At 35.4% G+C, this 21535-nt stretch overlaps 1 protein-coding gene across 3 annotated transcripts in view; it reads left to right on the top strand.

Moving 5' to 3' along the window:
- The window catches only part of CRIM1 (cysteine rich transmembrane BMP regulator 1), a 172783-nt gene that overhangs the window by 133184 nt on the left and 18064 nt on the right, over positions 1-21535 (top strand). For all 3 annotated transcript variants that reach the window (XM_059841364.1, XM_059841365.1, XM_059841363.1), the window contains 3 exons: positions 3635-3763; positions 15558-15714; positions 18326-18447. In XM_059841364.1, the coding sequence (XP_059697347.1) occupies positions 3635-3763; positions 15558-15714; positions 18326-18447 (408 nt within the window). The remainder of the gene's footprint in view (positions 1-3634; positions 3764-15557; positions 15715-18325; positions 18448-21535) is intronic.

Genomic DNA, 21535 nt, shown 5'->3' with positions numbered 1-21535 from the left:
TGTAAAGATTTAATTTTTATTCTGTCAACCTCAGAGCAAGCAAAATAATAATCTGCACCAAAATTCAGCAGAGAAAGTATCAGAGAAGATATATGGGAGCATGGTGTTCTAGTAGGAATCTGCCTTTAAGTATAAGCACTTGGCATCAGCAAAATCTGTGCTCCATTAAATAATGCATTGTTTTCATCCAGACTCTCTTCAATCCCCTTCTCTTTATTTCCTTCTCTCTTTCTTTCTATGGTATAGTTGTATTGTTGGTAAAGCACACAGGCAGAAACAGCACCCGTTTTTCCCACCCATTGTCTGTGCATTTGTGCACTGGATCTTCCTTCAGCCGTTTCTACTCGGAGCAGCAGTGAAAGCCCAGTTCAGATCGTGTGGTGGTACAAGCTTTGTCAGGCTTAGCTACTGCTTGCCTATTCAAATAGCCAGGAGTCTGGTAGAGCAGATCTGGCTTTATTTGTTGAGTCTTGTCTAGTGAAGTGAAAAGGTCTGAATTTTTTTTTTTTTCCCTGGCTGCATTTTTGCACATGTGGGGGTAGGGAATGAAATTATTTCTTTTGTCCTCTGTTTGCAGCTCATTGAGAAGCAGGCATGCATATAAAATTACTGTATCTCAGGGCTTACCTTTAGGGAGAGAAGGGAAAAAGAGACAGATTTGTAAGCTTGACTGAAAACACTGAGGATGCTGAAAGTGGGCCCAAGAATGAAAGGTAACAGAATAATAAAATACCATGAATAGAGGACAAACAAAAACTTTTCAAATTAATGTAACAGCCATTTAATTTCATCCTTTATAAGAAATACTGTATTACTACATCTATCAAAGGCACAAAAATTGTGTCTGTGTGTCCAAGGCAAAGGAGCATTAAAATACAGATGTTTAGTTTTGGAAAGTCAACAAAAATTATACAACAGACAGACAGATAGATATATAAAATTATGGATGGTTTCACTAGATGTTAAGTTACACCTGCAATTACAGGGAAGTTATCTTGAGGGGTAGACTTTAATGATAGGGAGTAAAACACAGTCCTCTTTCTCTCTAGCTTTAGTTTACACCCAAGTGGATCAATGAATACTTACTAACCTGCATCTCTCAACTTTCAGTAAGGTTTTTTTGCTTTTTTTTATCAGCATGTTTTACCTCACATCTGCAGTCAGATGGTAAAACAGCAGTCTCCTTCAATTCTCTGGCTTGTGTTATTGTCAGTGAACTTTGCTCTGGGCAGCAGTAATGATTCATATGATTTGTACTGGTTTTAGCTACCTGTGAGTACAAGTTTCCTGTGGCCTTTTTGTCCTTTGAAGTGGAAGATTTGCAGGGGCTGAGCAGTGACCTGACTGTAGCTTCAGGGCAGCTCTTGCATTCTGGCCTTTTCCATGTTTAGGATATTTTGGTTAGAGAATGGAGTGATGCTAAAAATCAGTTTGGTTGCAGAACTAGTTTATATACTCAGAGGCCTAAACAGCCAGGATTAATTAATGGAATTTATCATGTTGTTGGTGTATATTGGTATATAGCAATATGTTCATGATTGCCAAACTAATGGTTTGGGGAAGTTGCCAATGTTAAGTATTAGACACGAATGTGATTTACTCAGATACTTTATTAAATGAATTTGAAAAGAACTACAAAGAGTTCATTTAGACTAAAAGAACTGTAGCTTGAAAATCCATGGATTTTGAAATAGTTTGCTCATTATGGCTATTTTTCTACACTACTCATGCAAAGTCAGAGCTGTGAAATGAAGAATTGATGGAAACCAATCCTTTCATCTCCAAACTTGTTATTTATATTAAATCCCTACCAAAAAAAAGAAAAAAGAAAAAAATTAAGTAAGAAAATAATTGAGGGATCTAGAGAGACTTTATGCCATTATGCAGACTTCCAGTTTGTGCATGAACAAAGCTATTGTCACTGTTCTATATATTTTAAAATGTACTGCTGCTTTTCTAATAGAAATTATATGAGCAAGAGAATTTGAGTGTTACTCAGCAAGTGCATAAGCTGAACCATGACCTCTGAGATAAGTTTGAATTATCTAACTTAATTGTAGTGTCTTTAATGCAGTTTTTTCATTCCAAACTCCAGTTAGCTGACCTAATTTTAAAAGGATTAAAAACGTTCATTGCCTGCATAAACTGTTGTGCTGGGAAGAGCAAGGCTGGAGAGAGGCTATGAAAGCTGAAAATTGTGAAAGACAATGAAAGCAGAAAAGTTCATTCTTGTAATAGGATAATTTTCAGTTGACTGGAAGGCATGGGTGCAAAAGCTGTGTGCTGGAATGTAGCCAATAGGCACCGAAATCAGTATTTTGTTTATCAGTGTATACTTCTAACAACTTAATCTACAGTGAGTAATATTTTACCCTTACTCTGACAGTTAAGACTAACTGCCTATAGGTAAAAATGTCAAAATTTGTGGTCTGAGGATGAAAGATGGCAACATGTGACCACCTCCTCTCCATATAATTTCTTCATATTTTCACAATTTATCACTTTAGCTATGGAAGGCTTTTTAAATTTACTTTTGTATAAATCTTCATTTTTGAGATGGAAAAACAGAGTACACTTAAACAGTTCTTCACTGAAATGAAAGCTCACAGTTCTCTAAATCATGCAATTTTTGTTTCCTGAATATTTTGTATAACGTTAATAATGCTCATAACTTTGAACTCATTGGTTCTTTGGTTCCTGAGCTCTATGAAAAACACAAGATAGTTTCAGAGAGCAAAAAATTGTTTAAGAGAAGATAGGTATTGCTTTCCTCCTGAATCCTGTTTTGTGATGGTCATTTTGAGGTTCCTTGTTATCTCCATAAGTGCCTGGATTTTTTTTTTATTCTAACAACTTTCTATACTAGAGCATGTTATTATTTCTGTCTACCCTATGTATCAAAACAAATTTCATACTCCAGCATATTTAAATGGTGTCAAAAAGTAAGTATTATACTGTCAATAAATAACTTGCAGTCGACAATAATCTCCTCAACCTCAGAAAGCATAATCTGGGACAGCAAAGTATACTGTAAGAAGTGATGTTTTCGATATATAAACATGATAAATGCTCTCCAGAGGTCTTTCACATGCAGTGCATCTTACATTCCCTTTTGGTATTCAGACTGTCTTCTGCTGTAAATTTCAGCAGAGGTGATGTTATTCACATAGGGGAGAGTTTGACTTCTGAGTTACGTGTTTGATGTGCAGCTTCGTAGTATCAATCAATTCAACTTCAGAGAAACTCTGTTCAGTTTCTAAAGCAAAAAAATCTGCATGAAATTTTGATTAAACACTTATTGAGAAAAGTGGGCAAAATAAATATTTTGCATTTAGTTTGAAACTCCATGAGCAGAAAAGCTGATTTCATAGTGAACAAAAACCAAAACGTGGTAATTTTTTTCTGTTTAGATACGTCAAAAATTTTCTGCAGCTTCATGCAGTTTTTGTTGACTGTACACTTGAAACAAAGTCTGTTTATCAAATTTTTTCTAAAGTACCCAGAATATTAATCAAAACCAAAAGTAATTAAAATTACTCTCTTTACTGTTACATTGTGTATGGATATTTGTGAACTTAATTAAGATATTCAAGAGTCTTAAATTTATGTGGGTTTTTTTTTTTCTTACCCCCAGAACCAACGTATATCACAATAGGTCCACCCACCTGTGAGGTTTTGGTGAACTGCACTTTGACTGAAAAGGACTGTATCTATAGCTTCAAACTGGACCAAAATGGTTGTCGCATTTGTCAGTGCAAAACTAGTGAGTATGCAGAAACACGGTGGCTTCTACCTTTTATACCAAATTGTATGTGAAAATGGCAGTATGCTGGTTTTTCCATTCATAATGTTGATTATATGTTGTGTTGCTACGTGTGTGTTATAGATGTTGTTCATCTTTAAAGAATAGGCTCCTGATTTCTGATATTGCTTGCTTGCTTAAAATTTTGTTGTTGTGTTTTGTGTTTTGAGGAAAATTGTGTTTTGAGGAAAATGTACAGTGCTTGACTTTTGAGGTAGAAAAATTAACAGCTGGCTAGAAAAGGTAATAATTTGGGACATAATATTCATATAGACCTTGAGAAGTCTTATGAGAATTCCACATTTCATTTTCCTCTGTTTAGAAAATTTTAAGAGCATCTAGGTTTCTGCGCTTCAAAAACTCCCATTGCTAAACAGTCTATTTTGAACTTAGCTTTTTTCGTCAGAATTTAAATTTTGAGGATAAATGTTTGAAAATTATATGCTTTGGAGTGGGTGTTTGTATAAATGCAAGTGTATCCATATTTATGTTTATTTCTATAACATATTCTTATATCTATTTTATATACATATATAATGTTTTAGCTAGCATTTTTGCAGGCTTTAACATCTATTTCTTTCCAAAGAAAAAGCACTGTGCCTTGTGAGAACTTTGTGAGTTGCAAAAAACGCTTTTTCTCTATGTGTTTCCTTGAGACTTCAGTTTTTACAGGTGAAATATAAAACAGTATCAGGTTTGTTTTTGGAATTGGCCAACAAAGGACCCCTGTGGAGTACTAGTCTCAGCTGCAGGATGCATCTCTGTGGCTGCCAACCCAAACTAGGAGCTCTTTGTAATGTTATTGTAGTTTCTCAGCTTTCTTGCAGCCTCTAAGGCTTCCACAACCAAAGTATTACTCCGTTCCTCTTCTTTTGGTTTCAGTCCAGTCATTCTCAGCCACTTTCTAAACCGATATGACTGTTGTAGGGGTCCCGAGTAGAAATGGTCAAAATAAAATTCTTAAGTAGTACAAACTAAAAAGCTTTAGGAACGGATTGGTGTTGGAGAGGACATCCTAACAAAAGTAAATATATGGCAAGCCATAACATTATCATGGCAAATAAAAAATAATACCTTTGGAAGGATATTTGTGGAAGGATGACTTTCCTTAGATTACATCCAAGCTATCACTTACTTGGCTTACTTCATTCTTCCTAAGGAAAACGTTAGAAATGTTAAGGTCTGCTTTTAATGCTGTAATTTGATTTTCCTTCTCCTTCTGTTATTATTAAATTAATTGGGGAGTTTGACACAAAGAAGAAGATGGACATTCATGACAAGTTTCATCATCTGTGCCTGTGTGTGCAGTCCTTCCCTCCAGTTTGGCGCACTGGAGACACACCAGTCCAAAGGATGATTTCTTTTGTCCTGGGTTATCAGACTGCATATGGACACAAACCACGTCTCAGGATGTTCTTGGATAGTGTATTTCTGATTAAATAGTGCATAAGAACCTATTCAGGGGAATTTTTCTCTTGCCAGATTTGCTTGAAATTTTCTTCATTTTACCATAGCAAATTGTCTGAAGCAAAGTTAATAGCATCATTTATCATCTCTTTTTTTTTTTTCGGTTAAATAATGTGACTAGTAGATTGCTTAAAAATCTCAGTCATTTAGAAAGCAGAGACCTTTATTTTCCAAGGAAGTGAAGAAAAATAACAGCTTGGAAATCTTCATCATTTGGTGGTTATCAATCAAAATGACAGAAATTGAATTTTTCTGTTAAATAAGGTCTGTTGCTTGCAAGGCTCCACTCTGGACAAAAGAGTGTTTGAGAAATGAGAAGAGAGGAGTCTTAGGACAGATGTGCTGAAAATGTACTGTGCCAGCCCTCTGTGTTTTGAGATCCTGTGTACTTTATTGTCCAAACCCATTCAGCTGCATCTTGGTTCTCTTAAGAGCATGTATTTTCTTTAGCTCATGTAGACTCATGTGGACTTTTGAGAACATCATTGTCTTTATACTGCATCCACTTGCTTTTTGCTGGTCTAAGCTGCTCAACAGAGTCAAATTTAACTGCCTCAGTAAGGAAGCCCCCATGCCCACACTAACATTTGAAGTCATCATATCCTAATTCTAATAATCTATTTCCAATAAAGTTTCATTTTTTGTTAATTTATCTTTAGATAGCTCTGCTGAAGGTTAGCTATACTTCAGTTATTTCAGCCAAAAGAAAAGCAAAATGATAAAGTGGAAGAACATAGTGAAGGTGTAATTTGTTCTTCTTTATTACCTGCATTTACATTCATGTTACCAGAAATAACAGGTTTATTTGGAATGATTGTATAAGTACAGTATAATGAAATTTGTTTGGTGCTTCATTGTAATTTAGTTTTAAGTCTATCCCACCTCGTTTAAGCCAACTACAGAATGAGAAGGAAGAGAGAAGCAAATCAAAACATTTCTAGAATATTATTTTAATAGAAGTAGTTTACTTTGTCTTTTATCCTTCTTTTCATTTCTGCAGTGAATGCAAAAACATGCTGTAGCAACATGCAGTGAAAACATACATGCTGTAAAGTAAAACAACACATTTTTAAAAGTAGCAGAACCAAATCATAGTTGTAAGAGAAGGGAGGAAGAAAAATCACTGAGCAGAGCATAGACTTATATGGGAAGAAAGTTCAATGAGTACACGTGGAACTGCAAACGATGAGGGAGAAAGAATGATCATACTGACCAGTAGCATCTAGTAGCCAAAGCAGCACTACATAGCAATAAAAGGTAAAAAGTAAAATCCAGAATCTAGGAAGAACTGCTGCAGAATACCAAGAATAAAACTAAAACAAGTAGGGCAAACAGGAAAGGCATTACCAAAAAAAAAAAGAAAAAGAAAAAGAAAGGATGGTATAAGATGATACAAGAACAAAACACAAACAGAAAAAAAACAAATAAGAAAAAAATTGTAGTGTGCAGCAATTACTCTTGTGTTTGGAGTGTCTGGGCCTTTACTTTCATTGGGAGAACTGCAGTGGAGTGAAGTTTTTAGGAAGACAAATCCATTCAGAGGAGTCCTTGTGGAAGACCAGTGATCTCCTGGTAGTGAAGCAAGACTCCTCTTTCCCCAGTGAAGACTAATGGCAGGATTAATAATGCCTGCTGATTGAAGCAACATAGGATTTAAAATCTGATTGGTAGTTGCAGCTGCACACAAAGTCATTCTTCAGCAACCATCTGCAGTGTGGGCCTTGTCTGTTCCCTGGATTAGTTTCATAGAAAATAAAAAGCTCTTTAAAATCTCTCCTGTGACTGAGACTAGTGTTTTACCCCAAATGAATTGAACATGTAGAATATATTCAGGATATAACTGTGAGCATGTATGACTTTAATTTTTTTTTTAACATTTCAAATCTTACTAAAATGGAATCAAATTAGAATGTTGCTGTTAATTTAAAAATTGTTTACATAATTTAGAAGGTTTATCTTAGCGGTTCCAAGATGCAACTGTCATCCAGTTTCATTAATTTCAGATTCCTTATGGAGAGATGCGACTGGAGAAGGCTGAGATGAGTCATTTTCCTTGCATATTATAATGCATCATCTTCCACTTTGTGTCACAGTCTCTTTTGTCTGTCAAAGCAAGTCATGCAATCACTATTCAAAAATAAGAAATCTTGGTCTATTATGTGTTTGCACAGTCCCCTCAACATGAAACCACCTTCTCCCCAAAACACATCCTGTGAATTCACACAGAAATAACTTTGGAAGTGTTGGTACCTTTTCCTTTAATGAGAACAACATGTTTTCTACCATGGAGTTAAAAGGGGACATTATCATTCAGTCTATACTAGCACACACCAGAGCCATTGTCCTCAATATTCTGGCAAGTCACACCATTTCCCTTTATAGCTGATGAAGGAGAGTGAAATTCCAGCATGGACTTTGGGATTGGCAGTGTGGGTCTTTATTTAGTTGCATAGGCATTCAAATGCAGGATTGGTAGGTTTGAGAAAACTTAGGTAGGTTTATCAACCTAAGGCTGTCTGTAAATAGCAATAGTTAAGGCTCTGAAAAAGCATAGGGACTGATGATGGGAAAAGCCTGAGAAAACCTTGCAAGGACTGCAGTGAGAGAACACATCTCAATTCCTCATTTTTGTGTGTTAATTCTTCAGTAGTTAGTCCTAACCTTTCAATGTTATAGCCAAATTTTGAATATTTCTTTCCTGTATTTCTGTATGTAGTCCATACTGAGGGATGTGTGTTCTCAACACTTAAATTGTCTCAGTGTTAATTTTTCCCATTTAAATAAACTTATTTTGTGTTCATTTCTATGTCAAACTGAGGTCAGACAGTAATTGCATACTAATCACACAAACTGTACTTCAGGCAATGCAAAATTCCTTCAAATAGTAAAGTATAAATTAGGTAACACTTTTCTGTTTTAGTAGCAATTGTTTCCCAGTGTTACTTTCATTTCATAACAAGTTCCATGGAAAATAAAAGTTATAAAATAAAAATCCGGGTAATCTTTCTTAGTGCTAAGGAGAGCACATATTAGATTTTTGAGTAATTCTGTAAGAGAGGAAAAGGATGTGTTATTATCCTTCTGCAGTGATATAAAAGGGAATAGCTATTACAAGCAAGACTTCAGTTAAGGAAATACAACCATAGAAAAATTAGGATGAAGGAAGTTTCCTAAAAATTTAAGGCTCACATCAGGAATAAAAAATACAAGTTCTTGTAGAACAAAAGTAGTAACTGAGCACACGTGCAAGATAGTGGAAGTGCTCCCTGAAGAGGATGGAATCATGATGAACAACTCATGCCAAATAAATATTATCTGTACTGTCACTAGAATGAGTCTTTGGCAGGATCTCTGAAGATTACAATATATTGGAGTTAGTGCTTACAATATATCTAGTGCAACAGAAGCAGATAAGAATTTCACTTGGCTTGCCTTGTGAAAAAAAAAGAAAATCAGCATGCCCGAAGCTTGATCATATACAGTAATTCCACCTTTGAGATAGCACTGCTACAATTTCATTTTCATGAATTCATGTGTTGTATCCGAATTCTAGATTTGTTTAGAGCACATATCCAAGTGGTTATTTTGCCTCAACGGACTCACAAGATGATTTATTTAAACAGGGTTTTCTAGCATCACAGCGCCCAGTCCCTTCATTTTTTTTCCAGCTTTTGTGAATCATGATTTAAGTCTAACAAAAGGAGGGAGGGTTAGTGTGGATCTGTGGAGGCAATATATTCAGAGAATTCCAGTTACTGTTAAGTAACCTAGTTTTCTCCTTCATAAATTTGCCTCCCCAGATCCCCACCCCCGAAGATTAAGCAGCAGTAGCAATCCACACCGAGAGGACGGCTGAGGAGTGCTTAATTGTAAAGGTACTGTGAAACAGTTCTCCTGATATGATCTGTCCTCAGCATCAAGAAAATAATACTGGTGAAGGTATGTAGCTAGCTTTGTGTAGCCATGCTACAAATTTGTAAAAATGGACACCAGCCTAAGCCAAGTTGAAATACTGACATAATTCTTGTCATGTATCTATTCATATTCTCTGGCAGTTGTTTTTTTCATCTGTGAATTACTGGACTGAAAACTAAAAGTATTTCAACATAGAATGCATTTTCAAAACTTTTTAGAGTAAGATGATTTTCAGTCCTTATGATACAAATATCAGTGTGTCCATATGTAAAATAATATTTTGGAAAACCATAAATATCCCAGTTTAAGAGCCTAGAGCTTTTTAAATACCATGTATATGCTAGAAAAAAGAATGTTTATTTTTTTTTTTTTCCAAGAGCTGGAATTACAATCAATCTATTAGAAATTCAAGCAGAAGACCCTTTTTAGAGCTAACATGCAATACATGGAATTAAATTTTGTTTACTTTTTAGAGGTTTTTTGGGCAATATTTTATAGCACTCCAAATATTCATAGGTTCGTGCGAGGTAGGGATGTGTGCACTCTGAAATCAGGAATAAATCATGCATACAGTGGTTTGAATTTAGGACAAAGACCTGTGATTCCTGTTGAGATACATTGCCCATGAGATGCCATGCCTGAGAAGGAGAGGTTGCGTTGTATCCGAAATATTCCCCTGCTAAGTTAATTCTAGCAAATGCAGACCTTGCTAACATATCATGGGACAGAATGTTTTACATTGCTAACATATCATGGGACAGAATGTTTTACATTGCTAACATATCATGGGACAGAATGTTTTTGCTGTCCTGTTTGCAAGGTGGGACCTCAACCGTAGTGGGTCACATCAGTATGTCAGCTGCTCTTACATGCTGATTTTTGAACATGCTTTTCTTTCCTTCAGCAGCCAGTTTTACTCAGTTTTACGGATATCAGACAACCTTTTAAAACTAGAGTTGATGTTAGTGTTGAGAATAAGATACTTACTGGAAAGAGTTTTAAAACACCATATCTGGTGAGCATTCTACATGCAAACTATCTTGGTAATCATCAGTTCTCAAGACTTTTTTCTACAGTGTTGTCCCATCCTCCATATCCCAAAGAGATTCCTCTTAAACTGTGTAATGCTCTTCTGAAACTCTCAGTTTCTGTTTTATTATAGTTTGCATGTATGAAAGGGTTTGTAAGTGTGTGGAGAACATGGAAAAAGAAATCACTATATTTAAAAGGATTTTATGGACAATCGTGGCCAGGCTTAAATACCTCACCAATATCTGCTTGTTAATAATTCACAAATGGGTTTTTTTGGAAGACTGGTTCATCTTCAGCTCTTCTTTCTGCTTGTATTTGTCCAACGGCATCACATTAAATTGATCTAAATTAATCCAATAATTTGAAATTCCCATATGCAAGTCAGCATATAATGTGTTTAATTGTATCAAACTACAGAACAAAGTATTTGCTAGTACTGCAGTCTTTAGAGGACTCAAAGTCTGTAAGCAATAGCTTTTGCCAGTATGGTGAGGACTAGTGAAGACTGTGACTAGACTGTGAACTACCAGCTGGACCTGTTGGTAACTGGCTTTGCTGCTGCTTTTGCAGTCATGGGTGCATGTGGCAGAGAAAACTGCATGGTCTTGTTGTGTGGATGGGATTCACTGCTATAGGTACTCAGTGTTTGTTAGTCCTCAAGGATTAGATCTAAGCAGGAGGACTATTTAATAACATCACTGGTTCAGGACAAACAACCTTTCCATGTTTATGTCCTAGCCTTCTACTGTACTTGATTCTCTCAGCATTTTATGTGATATTTCAGCTAATGTCACATTAAAAAGCTAAGTATTTGTTGTAAAAATACAGTTCTATGAGCCTGAGACATTGAGGAACACATTCATCTTTTCCTAAAGTCATAGCTCATCAGTATCATTCTGGAATCATCCAATATCCTCCATCAGAACTCTTATCTTGTCATGCAAATTTTTTTCTGGTTCATGTTTTATAAGAAAAATTGATGAACGTATTTCTACTCACCATGTAGAACCCTACTCTCAATCCAGATATTTCCCTAAGCAATACAATGAGAGATGTTTTCCTTTTAATTAATTCCTGTTTATCATTTTGTTTCTGTTGTAGTCTTCTACTTCCTATCTGACCATTAGTTTAGTTCCCTGTGTGATGTCACTCTAACTAATCAGTCACAAAACCCAAAAACATAGCTTATACTTTGTGATCAGAAGCTTAATCCCATTCTGTTAGAGTTGCAGTGACGTGCAAGTGCATAATGCAGTTCTGTCAAACTCTGAATGGTAGTTTTCTTCTGCATTAGCTTTTAAAATGTTTGCTATATCCTCATTTCAGCCTGTCTGGTTGCCCTGATACACTTTTGAAGCAGTTATTAGACCAGGTAGGGCTGGATCTCTTCTCTGCAAGTACATCAGTGATTTAGGATTCAGTTTCTACATTAAATTTATCTAAGCAGAGGTGGAAAACACCCTCAAACAAATACTCTCCTAACATTTTGTCATAATAGATTTCCTGAGTTCATTGCAGGTTGACTTTCATGAACTAGTGAACTAGTTCTCCTTGTTCCTTAGTATGTGTCACTTGAAATGCAAAACCTTAGCAAAAATTCTGGTTTTACTTATCTTTTCATAATGAATTAGTCACTATTTTAGTAGTGATAAATTTAATGCAATAGCTAAGGCTATAGAAAAATTGTCAGGATGACAATTGTACACACTGAATTTGATCCACATATGAGTATTTAGGTTTGCAATCTTTTCAATCTTTTTGTCATCTTTCTTTCTCTGATAGCTATGCTTTGCTTTGTGACATTGGTGATTCACTTAATTTTCTGAAAAAAATACCTGGCTTAAAGTGCTGGACTGTGCTTTTCATCAGGCCTGTGTGCAGTGGACATAAACTCTGTACCAGATGGTACTTCATTTAGAGACTGCCTGCTGTTGTCATGTTTTAATAATGTTTTAATAGGAGACATTTAGATGATTAGATGCAAATTCAGAAAGCAGATCAGAATTCGCATCCTTAGTTTCATGACACTACATTTCTTCATGGAGTTTTTCTTCAAAAACTATTTAAAATCTATTTCCACTGTTTGTACTGTCCTACTATCAAAATTTAAGTGCAATAACATGTTAATTTCAGTAAAGAGCATCTTAGCAGAATTTAATTTTCAGCATCTTATTAGACTGTGAGCAGAGGTTTGTGGAGATTATTCTGATCACCTCATACATAACATTGACATAACACCAGAAAGTCTATACAGTAACAGTTGTCTGCACTGACTTCAGCAAACTTTCCCTTTATGTTTGACATAGCCAGACTTATGATGATTTCTCACATGCTCTTTACTGTCTGTTCCTGGGAGTCAATGGTGATTATTGGTCACCCTCCTCAAGGCTCTGAAGAGCTTTTCTTTCTTGGCCACTTACAAAGTGAAAATTCTTTTGAGGATAACTCACTATGTAAAGGATCAAGCACGGAGGATATTGCTTCAAGACTGGATCTCCTAGTTAGTATGTCAGCTGACTATTTGAGTTTTAAGTATATTTAACATCTTAAGCTACTTGGGATGAGACACTTGGGATGTCTTCCTGCTTTGTAGCACTGCCCTTAGACACCCTGAGCCTTTTAATAAAGTATATTAACTTTACATGTAACAAACTTCTTTTTTGTCTCTGAAAAGCAGTTTCACTAGCCAAATCAGAGCAGAATAGAAGACTGAAGACAAAGTATTCAGCTGTGGGACTCTGAGTCATTATTTTGCCACCTTCTATAACTTCATGGTCAAACCTGGATGTTGTTTTTTAATAGCTCTCCTTAACAGATAATCTGGAGACAAATAAGATAAAGCAATATGCCCAGTAAAATTTCTGGGGTTTTTTAGATTTCTTTTTTGTTATTTCCAGCTCTTCCTTTTCCTTTTTTAAGATACCTATTTATTCCCCCCATGCCTTTGCGTATGTACCTTCTTTTTTCTTCACTTGTATTCGTGATCCTACTGTTCCTAGACAACCATGTAAACATTTCATTTCCCTGACAAAGTATGCTTCAGAAAAGGAATGGTTCTGCTCGGTTCAACCTGTGCATTTCCAGTTTATTCACTGCTCAGATCAGTTCTGAGCATCTGCAGGAGATGATCATAACTTACATTATATCAAAGGTCATTACTTCACTCAATTCTTTTTGGAGATGTCCTTCTGTACAACCTATCCTTCTCTGTACATTCTTTATAAAGTTCAGGCCGAATTTTAAAAATTATGATTACCCTATAAAGTCTTGCATAATGAAAAGTTTAGTTAATTTTATTATCACTGTGTGTTGCTAGGGAATAATTCTGTACAGACATCCCAGTATAAAATGTCATAAATGAAAGACAAATTCTCATTATTTTAACTTGCTTCAAGAAAAGTCTTTGTGTTACACATAACTCACTCTTTGTGAGAGAAAAATATCAAAGTTTCCTCTGCATTATAATGTTTTAAAATCAGCATTAGTGGCTACATATTAAAAAGATTAGTATTCTTTGTAGATTGGCCTGACTTAATCCTCCAGAAATGTGTAAAACTTCATGAAGATCTTTGTGTATGTATTTCTCTCTAAAGCAAGAACCTAAACCAAGGGCTACTGTTGCTGTGCAAAGGTTAGATCTGACCGAGAGTAAATGCTTAAATCTTGTGGTATTGATTCTCTGCTTCCAGACACAATCTCTAGAGGTTATGAAAGGATCTGGCATTTCTTTTCCTGTATTCTAAATGGCAAAAACAACCCCAAACTTGCACACCCTTTTTGCTTCAGGCACCAAATTTGCATAAAAGTGGAGAGGTGAGAGCCATGACCCTGATTATATTCATCCTATTTAAACTGAGCACTGTTGTTTGGAATAAGGAGACTCTTATGTTGTATTGCACTTGCATACCCAAATTCCTCCATAGAAATAGGCAGTGAATTTTCTAGTTTTCTCTGAGGTTTTGGTCTCATTCTGACACAGTAAGGAACATGCCTCTTTATCAAATGAGCAGTAACTTGGTAGAATAGATAAGGAAACACTTGGCTTGGCCACATCTGGTTAAGTCAAGATTTTGGAATCTTAAATGCAACATTACAAACACAGAAGGGGAAGCATTTAAGTAAAGCAAGATTCCTTCTGTAGTTTTCATTCAGTAAATTGCCATTTTAGAGAGTAAGTCAGTGTTAATAACTGATCTCCTCTCTAGAAAAACCGTATCGGTAAATGTTCAACCCCCTAAAGGAAAGTGGTCTTCAGGTCTCAAATGAGGAGCAAATCTGGAAGAATAATCTTCAGCTGACCTCTGTCCAGCCAATACTTCATAGCGGTGTGGAAGTTCCAGCTGGAGATCAGCCATCCTTTAAATACCACTCTTGAAGTCAGGCCTTTGGATATCACCCATCATATTCTTCTATTGAAGAATCTTAATTATATGTCCCTCTTTTTCTATTTTGATCTCACTCTGGCTATTGTAATAATGGTCACTACTTTCCCTTGTGTTTTGCATCCTTAGTGTAAGAAACCTCATAATTTTCTGTTTCCTCTCACCTCTGCAACCAGTAAAAGAACATTGTATCCCACAATATGGTAAGAGTGGTCTTTCTGGCATTTCTTCTTTCAAGAAAAGCAAAAAGAATCTGATCAATCTCAAAATAGTAAATTGCAATGAGAGGGGATATAATGACCTTTGTTCATCTCTGTACCAGAAAAATTGAGATGCCAATAGCTCAACATCTTTCTTATGCCACCACAAGAGGCAGATGAAACTTGGATTTCAAGAAACAGATCTTTTAGTCTAGCATCTCTAAGCTTCAGTCACTTCTTAGGGTAATGCAGTTATATTTTTAAAAAGCACATTTTAATCAAGTTGACAGGGAACAGCATAAAAAATAAAAGTTCTTAATATATCCCACCCTTCAGTACTTATTTAAAATAAGTAGAAGATAAATAAAGATTACCTATATTGAACAAAAGCCTACTAAACCCATATAATGTGTGGCTATTATGTGTTATTTTATATGTGTTATTAAAAGCCAATGGAGTGATGGATGTTGGACTCCATTGGCAGTGCATCTGTTCATGAAATCGTGTTAGTTTGTGGTACCAGGTGGTGCTCCCCAAGTTGCTGACAGGAACTGAAGAATCCTGTAGTGTCTGCTCATACAGTTTGGGCTGTTGCTGGAGAATTCTGTCAAATATTTTAAAAACAGGACAGTCTGAAGGTAAGGCCTAGCAGTACTAAGAAAGTGACAAAGTGAAAGGGAGGAGAAGGTTTAGTGTGCTGAGGATGTGTTTGGCATGAGCAGTTTTCAGGTTGCGATAAGCTGTGTGTGTCCTTTGCAGGGGAGGAGCTGTGCACCGGCCTCATTTCGGGCTGTTCCTTGGATTGTTCCTTCGGCTTCCAGACCGACGCGCACAACTGTGAGATCTGTCAGTGCCGGCCGCGGCCCAAGAAGTGCAAACCCATTGTATGTGACAAGTACTGTCCCTTTGGATACTTGTACGTATTCTCATCCCGAAAGCACGCTCATGCAATCCCCGCGTACGGAAAATACGCCAAGGTCCAGGCCTGTCCACTCGGGTTTGCTTTGTGGCACAGCGGGGGGAAGTAGGGAAATAGAAAGGTCGTTACAGGTGTGGGAGTGCAGTATTCTTCAAAATGCATTTTGATCAACAGATTTAGAAACAGAAGCTCAAAAACCAGCGGATTATAAAAGGAAAGCGGTGCTTAAATTTTGTTGAAGAATTTGACAAACAAGATGTGAAAGCTACTTATGAGTAATATCTCTTACCTGTAGCTTTTTGAAATTCTTTTGGCATGCTTTGAGGAACTTCTATTTTATAGCCCATTTATTTTATTCAAATTATTATCTAGTATTTCGAGTTTCTTTGAATCTTGATATGACAACAAACTAGTTTTAGTAAGATAGTTTTGGTAATTACAGGGTTCCTGAAGAATGGTACTATATCTTATCTATGTTTTTGTAAATGCATTCAAAATCTGCATTTATGGTAGACTTCTTTTTCCATAAAAGTAAATATTTGTGGTATTTATTCAATTGTGAAACAGGTGATGAAAACTGTATCTTTTGTTGCAGAAATTTCTTAGTAATTAGTTCTAGTGGCATCTCTACATATTTTACCAGTAAATTTTATTTTGCATGGATTCATTCCATGTTATTGCCTGCTTTTTATAATAGTTTAATTTCTACCTCATGACAGCAGATCTTCAGATAACATTCAAATTTTTCTGGGGTTTTTTTTTTTAGGATTTTGAATGAAGTTTACTACATATGCAACTCCTAGGTTTTGATAGTAATACTCCTTAAATTTCTGGTTTATTTTAGAGTTCCCTTTGGCCCTTGTTCATAAATGTTGCTGGCTTTTTAATAGCCATTTTTACTGTGGTGTGTCCTCTTAGTACACTGAATAGTAAATGAGAGAGAAAAACAAGGGATTTTAAATTTAGGAGTTAATAAAATTATCATCAGGCATGTTGATTTCATGAGTGGCTGAGATTTTTTCTTAGTTTTGCAAGTGAGAGAAACTAGAGCCAGAGGGAAGTTACAGAAAAGGAATCCTATAAGGAGCAGTATTTTATTATTTATGTATCATGAGTTTAATACATTGACCTACAAAGCATAATTACAATCCCTGTATGTGATTCTTCTACTTACACAGAACCACACTCTTCTTCCTTTTTTTTTTCTCAAGTGTGTGCTAAACAGTTTTATTAGAAAATCTATGTGAACTATATAGCAAAATAATTTTTAAAATGACAGCACACTTTAATGGGCATAGTATGGTATTTGTAAGATTAAGATATTTTAAAAACAAGTTGATTTCAAGCTGATGCCACTGTTTTCAGGAACCCTGTCTTTGGGATTATTTTTCCCATAAGATTTTGTGCACCTGAAAAATATATGAGCTTTAAATCTTTTTAAGCTATTTGGAGAATAGTTTTCAATTTAAATTATGGGTTTACATGCAAAATATAATTTTATTATGCACAATGGCTGATATTTTTAAGTAATGAATGTTTAATAGTCTTCAGATGATTTTTTAGAAATTGGAAATGAGCAGTCTAATCTTGTCCTTCTCTACAAAATACATGAAAAATTACACTGAATGAAATTAATAACATTTAAAGAAATCTTCATATGGAACTGTTTGCAATATAAAGGGCTAAAGCTGTGGCAAGAACTACTTTAGGATCATTTCACTTTGAGTTTTACCTTGGTGTGAAAATTATTCAGATTTGTGGTTGTAGAGCATATTTGTTCAGTTTACTGCTACTGTGCCAAATTCTTTTTAAAAATACCATGTGTTTGACTTTCAGGTGTGTTGTGCTCATTAAAAACATGGGGTGTAATGGAGGAAAAATCTCTATTTTAATGTAACCATTTAGTCACAAATAGGATACAAAAGAAGGAAATATTAGAACTATATTAGAGATTGAACAGTTAAGGAGTAATCATCATATTTGTGACTTTTTTTTAAAACTGTTAAAAGTTAGTAATTGGAAATATTGAATTAGTGCATCTTTAAAGAAGCAGAAACCTTTTAATAATTGTATGAAAAAATCTGCTAGATAAAGCTCACTGTTTGAAAGCTCTATACAGTAATGGAAAGAAGCGTTCTTTTTGGTGGGATAGGAATACATAAAGTCTTTAATTTTCCACTCTACTGTATTGCAATTAGTTATTCTCAGCCTTTTAACTAAAAATTAAATAAAGTTTTCTACAGCTTGAAGCCAGGGTTTCTAGAGATGTACATCATTTATTTCTCCTCTATCCTGCTAGACCATGTTCTATAACTTCCCATGTCTGTTCTTTGTTTCGTACATCTGTGCCAAAAGTTTGAATAGTATTATCTGCCTTTGTGAAAAAAAACAAGGAAACATTCAGCATAGGATCCACTGAATGGAGGGAGCATATGCCAGGGATGGAATCCATAAAGCTTGTACAGCCCATAAAACCACTGAATCTAAGGGTGACAGTTAACAATAGTTTTCTTTGCTCATCAGTCATTTCCTTAGGGGGGATGCTCTTTAAAAATGTAGATATTTAAAGTGACTTGCTGACCTTTTACAAATTATTTTGCTCATCTAGGAAGAACAAGCATGGCTGTGAAATCTGTCGGTGTAAGAAGTGCCCCAACCTGCCTTGTGGTAAAATCTGTCCATTGGGCTTCCAGCAGAACAGTCACGGCTGTGCTATCTGCAAGTGCAGAGGTACGTGTCCCTGCATTACAGCCTCTAACTGCAACTTCTCTTCAAAGCAGGTGGAAACCAGGGTGAACGAAGAGCAATACTGCAGAGGATATTTACAAATTGAAATATGGTAACTGGGGGGGGAACCAGTTCAACATTGCTCAAAGAAATTTATTGTTTTGCTGGTGTTTGTTATTATCTGTTCATCTGGGCTTCAACAGAAAACTTCAGCTCTGCTTTCATCTCCCACTACAAAGTCACAAAAAGTTTGTTGTCATTAATAAAATTTGGATCAGGCTCTTAATAAGCAACTATTAATAATAAGCTAATTGAGGGCATTTTTTCAGTAGTGATGTTCATCTTGCCTTCTTCACCATTGCCTTTTCTTTACAAACAAGTGTTGGATTTGATAAATATTCAGTATATCACTAAAATTGGAGTGCTGTTTCTTGGATGCTTTTCGGGCAATCTTAATGAACAATGAGTAGAGAGAACAGCTGCCCAGGAGAAAGGACTTGGTATTCTTAAGCTAAAAATTTCACGCATGCCACATCCCCAGCCTGTAACCACCAAGTTCAAGATGGACCTTGAGATCAGATGTTCATTTGTTGTCTGCCATATACTTGTGCTGCTTTCAGCATTTCTCTTCCTTACAATATTTTCAGGTTATGTTCTGTATTAGTCTGGGTATCAGACTTCCTTCATTGCTCATCTCCATGTGTTGCATTTAATAACTTTTGGGTTTTGCTCTGATCCTAACTGCTTTTTCATGCTTATTTTCTTTGACTCCTACTTGTGTGTTTTGATTTCTAGCTGTAGTCAAGTAAGTTTTATTACTTTCCCATTGCTTTGTGTAATGACCCTATTCTCAACTTTTTCGCTATTTCTTCTCCACTTAAAAAAAATTATAAAATGTAAAAGAACAAGCTATGGGAACATAGGACTGGAAGAAAATGTATGAGTTCTTGAAGTCACTCTCCTGTAGTTGAAGGCAAACATGCAATCATTTGAATCAAAAATATCCAACATTATCTTTTTTCTGTATAATTTTTACAATGCACACAGTTTAAGAAACTTTCAGACTTCTAGCAAAATAAAAGTTGTAATGTTATAAACATATTTTGCAGATGTGAGAAGCAGAAATTTCATTGACATAAGCTACAATATATGACTTTTACTAGAAATTAAAATTATAAAAATTAAATAAGAAAGGGTTACTGCTGAATAGTGTCCCATTGAGATAATTCTTACCACTCAGCTTGTCATTTGTCTCACAATCAGAACACTTTTTCCTGATTTTCATAATGCTGTGACTAAGTACACACAAAGTGTTCTCTTAGATGTACCATAATTGCCTCCCAGACTATAAACTTTGGTCACTCATTATGTGTATGCACACTTTTAGGTGTTCTCCTTAAGAAATATGGATTTTAAAATGTGCACAATTATTTAGTGAAATTAACTTGATCCATCTCTAAGTAGTATTTACTGTTGTCATGATCATAAAGATACCAAGCCAGGAGCATATCACTTCAACATCATTTTATTTGCAGTTTTGTCAAAGAATGATTAGAACAATCACCAGTATGTTCTGGGGAAAATGTGAGTCCTTGCTAAAATTTTGACCCAGGATCCTTAAGTAAGGGGAAGGGTTGGGTAAATCCCCTGCCTGTGAATTAGCTTCACTTTCTCAATTGCTTCTGCCAGAAATAGCTTGTGCGAGGATTAATAGAACCATAGAAGTGCAGGCTGGAGTAGTACTCTGACAAACTGAGAGTCCACTCCTTTACCCATGCATAAAATAGTGTGAATCTGGATAATCCTTGACAGATGTTTGTCTAAGATTTAATTTATTAAGAATCTCCTCTTTCAAAAGACACAAAAAAACAGAACACAACAGAAAGCGAAAAAAAACAAACCTTTCTAAAGTAGTGTTTTCCTGTGGTTAGAAACATATGACATTTTAAAATGAATTTTCTAAAATTACTGTCTCATTTTAGACACATTGAACTGGTTACTTCTTGTCCTGAGCTTAGCAGACATTTGGAGCAGCTAAGCACCATTCGCTTTAGAATTCTTGCAATATTTAAGGGGTTACAACTGGAGACTTATAAACATTTTTTGGGTAGGAAATGGGTTTATAAGTCAAACAAACCCAGTTACTGCAGTTTCTCATCACTGTTCAAAACTTTGATACTGCGCTTTAGCCATAGTAAAATCTTCAGACTAGTAGAAGTAGTAGTGTTGTATTGAAATTTACAGTGCTCCTGTACTTGTCTCTGGTATTGAACTTGCCTCTTCTGCAGTGGTATCACATTGCACACTTCCTTTCCTTGTGCACTACTATATCTCAGATCATTTCAACCATACCTCTAGTTAGGTAGTTACTCCCATTTTGTATTTACACATTAGATTTTTTCAAATATTAGCTTTTGTACTGATTGTTTTCACTTTTCAATTTGTAATTACGATCTCAGTTTGTGAACCTAATTTTGAGTACCTGCTTATGTATGTTTCTCCAAATTATGGAGTGTTCTTTAGAATATTTCAGGAAGGAAGTCTAATTGCTTCAGATACCCTTTTCCTTGCTAAAGAAGCAAAGTCTTACTATCTAGGACTTCTGAGTGTCAGTAATCATTTTAATATCGAGCAGTATTCCAGCAATATTAATTCAAATCATAATTTAAATACTTTGATATGAAGTTATGAAAGTGTAATAACTGATTCTAAATTTTTTCATAGTATTTGTGTTCATGCACCAGGAAGAAGTCTGTTTTAAGAAGTATTTTATCCTTATGCAGCATTTTTCTTTCGTTCACAAAATGGTGTACTAATATAACTTCTGCGCATTGGCTTTTCTATTCTGATAATGTGCCTCAAACTAACTTTGTACCATCTGCTTGTGAAATCATCTTTGATAGATCTGCCACAGCTGAAGAGGCGCTGACCTACATACTAGTGTGCAAAAAACAAAAAAAAATCCACCAAAAAACCAACAAGCAAAAAAGCTGAACGCTTCCTAAAACTACATGTAAACATTACTACTTCTCATAGATTATCCTTTTTTAAAAGAAAATTAAATTAAGAACTTAGTACAAATAATGTTATA

The sequence above is a fragment of the Haemorhous mexicanus genome, chromosome 3 (assembly GCF_027477595.1).
Source record: "Haemorhous mexicanus isolate bHaeMex1 chromosome 3, bHaeMex1.pri, whole genome shotgun sequence".
NCBI lineage: Eukaryota > Metazoa > Chordata > Aves > Passeriformes > Fringillidae > Haemorhous > Haemorhous mexicanus.
Note: the sequence above shows the minus strand (reverse complement) of the source record. Positions and strands in the feature narration are given on the sequence as shown.